This window comes from Lichenostomus cassidix, chromosome 1 (assembly GCF_008360975.1).
Source record: "Lichenostomus cassidix isolate B80296 chromosome 1, HeHo_3.0, whole genome shotgun sequence".
Lineage (NCBI taxonomy): Eukaryota > Metazoa > Chordata > Aves > Passeriformes > Meliphagidae > Lichenostomus > Lichenostomus cassidix.
Window position 1 is genome coordinate 71473557 of NC_139479.1, and position 5746 is coordinate 71479302.

Here is a 5746-nt window from a genome sequence, read left to right on the forward strand (position 1 = left end):
AGGGCATCGGGTCCGCTCCGCCTGCTGAGCGCCCTGTGCTCCTGGTCGTCCCGGGCGAGCCCGAGGGCGCTTCCGAGGAGGGCACCATCCCCAGTCCCGCTCTGTCCGCAGCAGAGGGCACAGTAAAGCTCCGGCTCAGCCCCTTTGCTCCGGTCCGGCTCCGCCCTGGCTTCCCACCGCCTCTGCGGGCGGCCGGAGGAGCGGGGCGCGGGCGGGGGCGGGCGAGGGGCGGGTTAAAAGCGGCGGCAGGTGAACGGGGAGGGACCTTAAAGCTCCGGGGCGGCGAGGCTGGGGCGGCCGCTCCGCAGGCACCGGCGGACCTGGGAGCGGAGCAGCGCGGCGTGGCGTGCCGGCCGCGTCCCGCGTGTCCTGCCCGGCCGTGCCAGGTGAGGGGCCGAGTGGTGCTGCACTGCTGGGGTCGGGATCGGGGCTGGGATTGGGATTGGGCTGTGCGCCCCTCCGAGCGGGTCCGAACCGTGTAGTGTGCCGGAGTGGGGCTCGGCTCGGGGCCGTCCCGGCGGGGCTGCGCTCGGCTCGGGGCGCTGCGGGGCTGGGCAGCCACACCGCCGCCCTGACCCTTGGCAAGCCGTGCTTGGGCTGGCGCTGTGCCCCCCAGCCCCGGGACCGGACCAGCCCAGCCCGAGGGGCTGCGGGCCGGGGGCAGTGACTGCGGCCGGCCGGGAGGTTCCGATCGCACAGCCCGTCCCGGGAGGAGCCGTCGGACCTCCGAGCCAAAGCCGCTGTTTGCCAGCGGTGCCCGCTGACAGGAGCGGGCAGCAATCCTGCCGCTTCCCAGCGCTGGAGGCTCGCGACTGCGCGGGACCTCGGCGGGATAAAGGTCGGCGAGGAGGGAGGGAGAGGCTGGGGTAGCAACTAACCCCAGAGTGGGAATCTGGAGTGGTTTGCGGTAATGGTGTCTTGGTTGACAGGTTGGGTATCCGGGTAGATTGGCTCCTTGGAGCCAAATGCAGAGTTTCTGTAATGGCAGATGAGCAGGGAGAAAAGTTTTTTCCCCCCCAAAATGGGTCGCACTGGTTCAGAACTGCATTGTGGACTGGCACTTGGAACCCAGGCTGTTAAGCTCAGCGGTATGCATTTTCAGTACTGTCCTTCAATTCTGATTAGCCTCTTGTGAAGTTTTCTTTGGCTTTATTTTAATGACTATGCAACAGACATGAGGAAACTCTTAGCACAAAGATGCAGGTATCTGGTCATTGCCTGCAGGTTAGGTCAGTGTAAAACGTTGCATAAAAGGTGCCAGTTTCAGTAGAGACAAAGCAGGAGAAGTCTCAGGAATTCCAGCCATCCTCTCAAAGTTGTTTTCTTTTTTGCCTTACCCAATTTCACCTTTCTGCATCACAGTAAATGTGGCCTCTCCCTCTTGCCTCCAGGCTTGTCCGCACAAGCTGGGCCCTCGTACCAAGGCTATGTGTTGGGGCACGTTTGTCCTTTGGTTGTGATGTAACTACATCGGGGTAAAAAGTTGGTTTTTTTCTTCTCTCTGCTGTGTGAGAATGAGATATTTTTGTTAGCTTTGGCCAGTGTTGCATTGCAAAGTACTGTGCTGTCCCCACAGCACAGAGCTAGCACCAAGAGGAGATGGTGTTCTTATCCATGGCCTGTATGACTCTCACACAGCACAGTTCAGCCTAGCCTGGAGAGATGATGGACCAGCTATGCAGGTTCCCAGCTTGGGGTTCGAAAAGTTTTATCCAGTTCAGTCATAGTTTCGAAATGGCTGCAATCAGTGAAAGCTAAGCCCTGAGACTGAAGTCTGAACTTCAGCAAAACTTACTTTCAAAAGGGCAAAGTGTGTGGATTTTAGTTTTTAAGAGTAGGAGGAAAGCTGAAGTGGAGCTTCTCTGAAGTTTGACTTTCTGTATTCTACTGGAGTGTAATAGCATCTAGAAAATCAACATAAACTCTTTAGCCGAGGGCTTTTTCTTCTCAACTCTGTGACTCTGCTTGCCTCCTTTTTTGGATGACATAGCAATGAATGTGGAAGGGCAGGCTCTGCTCTGTCTTCCTTTGCCTGCTGGTTTGTGCCATAGAAGCATGCAGCCCTGACAGAGCTTGCTTGAGGCTTCTCGCCAGTGTTGGCAAACTCAAACACTGTACTTTTGAGATTAAGGGCCTTGTCTGAGCTGCAACAGAAAGCCTTGGGGGCCTGCTGGAGGTGTCTGGGTGGAGTCAGGACTTCTGCTGAAGAAGGCCAAATAGTACCTACCTCCGAGACAAAGAAACCAGCTTAGCCTTCTAGGGCTGTGGTGTTGGCAAAGAAATCCTGTGAAAAATGCTAGAGAAATCTCTACTTTGTTTAGGTATTGCATAACTCATGCAATGATAGTAATTTCTATGGCTTTGGGAAGTACCCTGAAAAGCAAAGCACTGACAAGAGTCAACTACAGAAAGGGAAATAGCTCAAGAAAGGGAAGGAGAGCATAGAGGACGCACAGAGAAACTGTATTAAGATGTACGAATTTCCTGCTCAAAGTCTTGTTGAGAAATACATTGAGTTATGCTTGAGAAATACATATGAGGTATGTCCCATCATAAACTGATGGAAGGAGAGAGTTTAATAAGGTGTTTGAATCCATAAACATATGGGTGACATTAAGCAAAGTGACTGACACTTGCCTATGGGTCTGGAGAGACTATTGGGAAGTTTTCTTCTTTACAGGTCTAGAGCTGATTTTCACAATTTGAAAAGTGACCAATCTGTGTATTGTGTCATCCTGCAGGTGAAAGGACACAGAAAAGAAGATGGACTGGGGAACTCTGCAGGCTGTTTTAGGAGGTGTAAATAAGCACTCCACCAGTATCGGGAAGATATGGCTCACAGTCCTCTTCATCTTCCGTATCATGATCCTGGTTGTGGCTGCAGAGAGAGTCTGGGGAGATGAACAGCAAGATTTTGTCTGCAACACGCTTCAGCCTGGCTGCAGAAATGTTTGCTATGATCACTTTTTCCCCATCTCTCACATCAGACTCTGGGCCCTGCAGCTGATCTTTGTCTCCACACCTGCACTGCTGGTGGCCATGCACGTGGCTTACACCAGGCATGAGAAGAAAAGGCGGTTCAGAAATGGTGAGAAAATTGATATTGAAGAGCTAAAAAATGAAAAGATTCACATTCGGGGCCCCTTGTGGTGGACATACACCAGCAGCATCTTCTTCAGGATAGTCTTTGAAGCAGTCTTCATGTATGTGTTCTATTACATGTACGATGGCTACCAGATGCCTCGCCTGGTGAAGTGTGAAGCTTGGCCCTGCCCCAACACAGTGGACTGTTTTGTGTCTCGGCCCACTGAGAAAACCACATTTACTATTTTCATGCTTGCTGTATCTGGGATCTGCATGATGTTGAATCTGGCTGAATTGTGCTACCTAGTGATAAAAATTTGCATGAAAGAATCCAGGAAAACAACAGTTTTGAAATAATTCCCCAGCTTCAGGGTTTACTGGCTCCCCATTTCCCTTAAACTTTCTTAGATGTAAGAAAAAAATAAACAATATTTTCACACTCAAGGAAAAGGATAAAAAAAATGTTCATTTTTGTTTTAAAAATAATAGCCTACCTGCAAGGCTGGTGCTGAGGCAGGTTTTAAAGATCAAAAGCTAATTCAGTATTCCTGCATCCACGATTAGAAAGGGCAGCCTTCTGACAGCACCTTCTCCAAGTATGCCTGCTGCTGGGATCCTGTTGTTGGGACAGTAAATCTGTAGAAAGTGGGAGTGGAAAGGACCAGAGAAGGCTCTAGTGCCCAAAGGAGATCCAGGAATCACAAACACACTGTTCTTGGCTTGCCTCTGGGCCAACACAAAGGTTTTTGGTTAAAAGTGGGGTAAAGGATTTCTGGGGCACATCTCAGCTTTTGAGAAGGAAGAAGACTGGGAGGTTATTGTGTTTATAGTAGGTGTCCTCTCTAAGTAATCTCGAGAGCAAGGGAATGGTGTAGGAACACAGATACTATGGCAATGCATGCTATCAGCTTTGCTGGGCACCAGCATTTTTTTTCTTCTTGCCTGCACTGAGAAGCATTTTTTACAGCATTGGGGGTGGCCAGTCTCAACTGCCTGTGAATGCCATTTGGTCAGTGCTGCCTCCCCATAGTCACAGAGCCTGCAGCAGTGAGAGGAATGAAGTTCATTTTTCATCCTCTTGATCAGATGAAAAAAAAAGCTTGTCACCTCTGGGAAGGTGGAGGCAGTGCAACTGTCTTCCTCCTTCTCTTGTTCTCCTCCAACACTTTGTGAATAATCTTGGTACAGTAGACTTTATCTGATGAAGAGACTTTTTACCACTTGACTGTGCGTCACTCAGCTGTATACTTTTAAAATGTTTTGGGGGGGGTTTCAATAAAAATCAAGAAAAAAAAGCCTTTTTCCATTCTCTTGGTTATCCAAAAGAAATGCTTCAACTTACAGCATGATATGCAGTGCTCCTTCCTTTGCTCCTTTTTTTCTATCCAGCCTGCACAGCTTTTCTTCATGCAACTTTCTCCCTATCTGAGGTACCTTTCAAATGAGTTGAGCAAACCACTCCCAGTCTCTCTGACATTCCAAATTGTGAGATTAAATCACCATTCCTTTTCTTAGAGTTGGTCAAGCAGGAATTACAGACAGCTTACAGAGCTAAAATAGCAAAGGGACCCAATCAGAAATGAGGAGGAACTTGATATTTTTCTTAAAGTTTCACCTTGCTGAGCTGTAAATTGCATATTACTAATTTGAAGAGCTATATGAGTCAGTCTGGTCTTGTTTCAAAGCAGTCTCAAAAGGTGTTTTTATGTCTGTCATGGGTAGCACATGGCACATGGGGCAACACAGTTTATCTTTCCAAGTGCCTTCCTGTTGAACCCACTTCTAGAAAGCTTGCTGTTTCTCCTCCTTAGCTTTAATAACTGGCTTTTCCCCAAAACGAATGAGCACTATCTCAACTTCTCTATTTGCATTCATCTTTTACTGTGCATATAAATTTGTCACTATTGGAATAAACAAAGCTGCATGAATTAAAACCCATGACCCCCTCACTGTGCACTGAAAGTGGAGCATAAACAGGTTTCTATTGCTTGTGAGCTACATCCAGTGTTACAACCTGACTGCAGATGGAAATCTGTTATCTAAGAGGGGAGCAAGAAAACCATGAAAACACCATCCTCAGAACCATGGACAAAAAGATAGAAAGTCATTCATAATGAGCTGGACTGGAAAGTTGGACTGTGAAAACATCATTAACTCAACTCCAAAGAACAAAGTTTGACACATATCAGGTTTGTGCTTGATAGAGTTCCTGCATCGTTCCCTGTACAAGTATGAAGAGAACAATCTAGTCCCAGTGCTCTAGTATTACATTTCTTTTGTAACAAGATTTTTATTCTTTTTTTTCTGAAATTATAATTAAAGCACTCTTGTGGTGTCTGTTTTCTGTATTACTTGTACATGCTGTGTGTTACCTAATGCATCTAAGGAAAATCTGTTTACTATAATGGAAAATGTATGCACCAATACTATACTTAATGGCCAAGGGCTAGCATAAGGATTTTAGCCTCCTGCTGCAGGTTGGTGTTTCAGGTGGTTACATTGCCTGTTATCCTGAGGTTTCAAGAGCTCATAGTGGAAGGTCACATTTGTGCCCTATTTGAAATAAAATACGCTGCCTAAGACAGCCTTGCAGCTGGAAAAGGCCGGTGATAAACTTAACCAACGGCATAGAAAAAGAGTTGCTGGAACCTGGAATGAGACA

The 5746-nt window shown here is 47.9% G+C and overlaps 1 protein-coding gene across 1 annotated transcript; it reads left to right on the forward strand.

Moving 5' to 3' along the window:
- Window positions 1–245: 245 nt before the first annotated feature.
- Window positions 246–5432, forward strand: LOC146444888 (gap junction beta-2 protein-like). Its single transcript, XM_085063300.1, has 2 exons — window positions 246–386; window positions 2742–5432. Exon 2 carries the CDS (start codon window positions 2764–2766, stop codon window positions 3439–3441), a length of 678 nt encoding a protein of 225 aa, XP_084919426.1. The 5' UTR covers window positions 246–386; window positions 2742–2763; the 3' UTR covers window positions 3442–5432.
- Window positions 5433–5746: the final 314 nt, after the last annotated feature.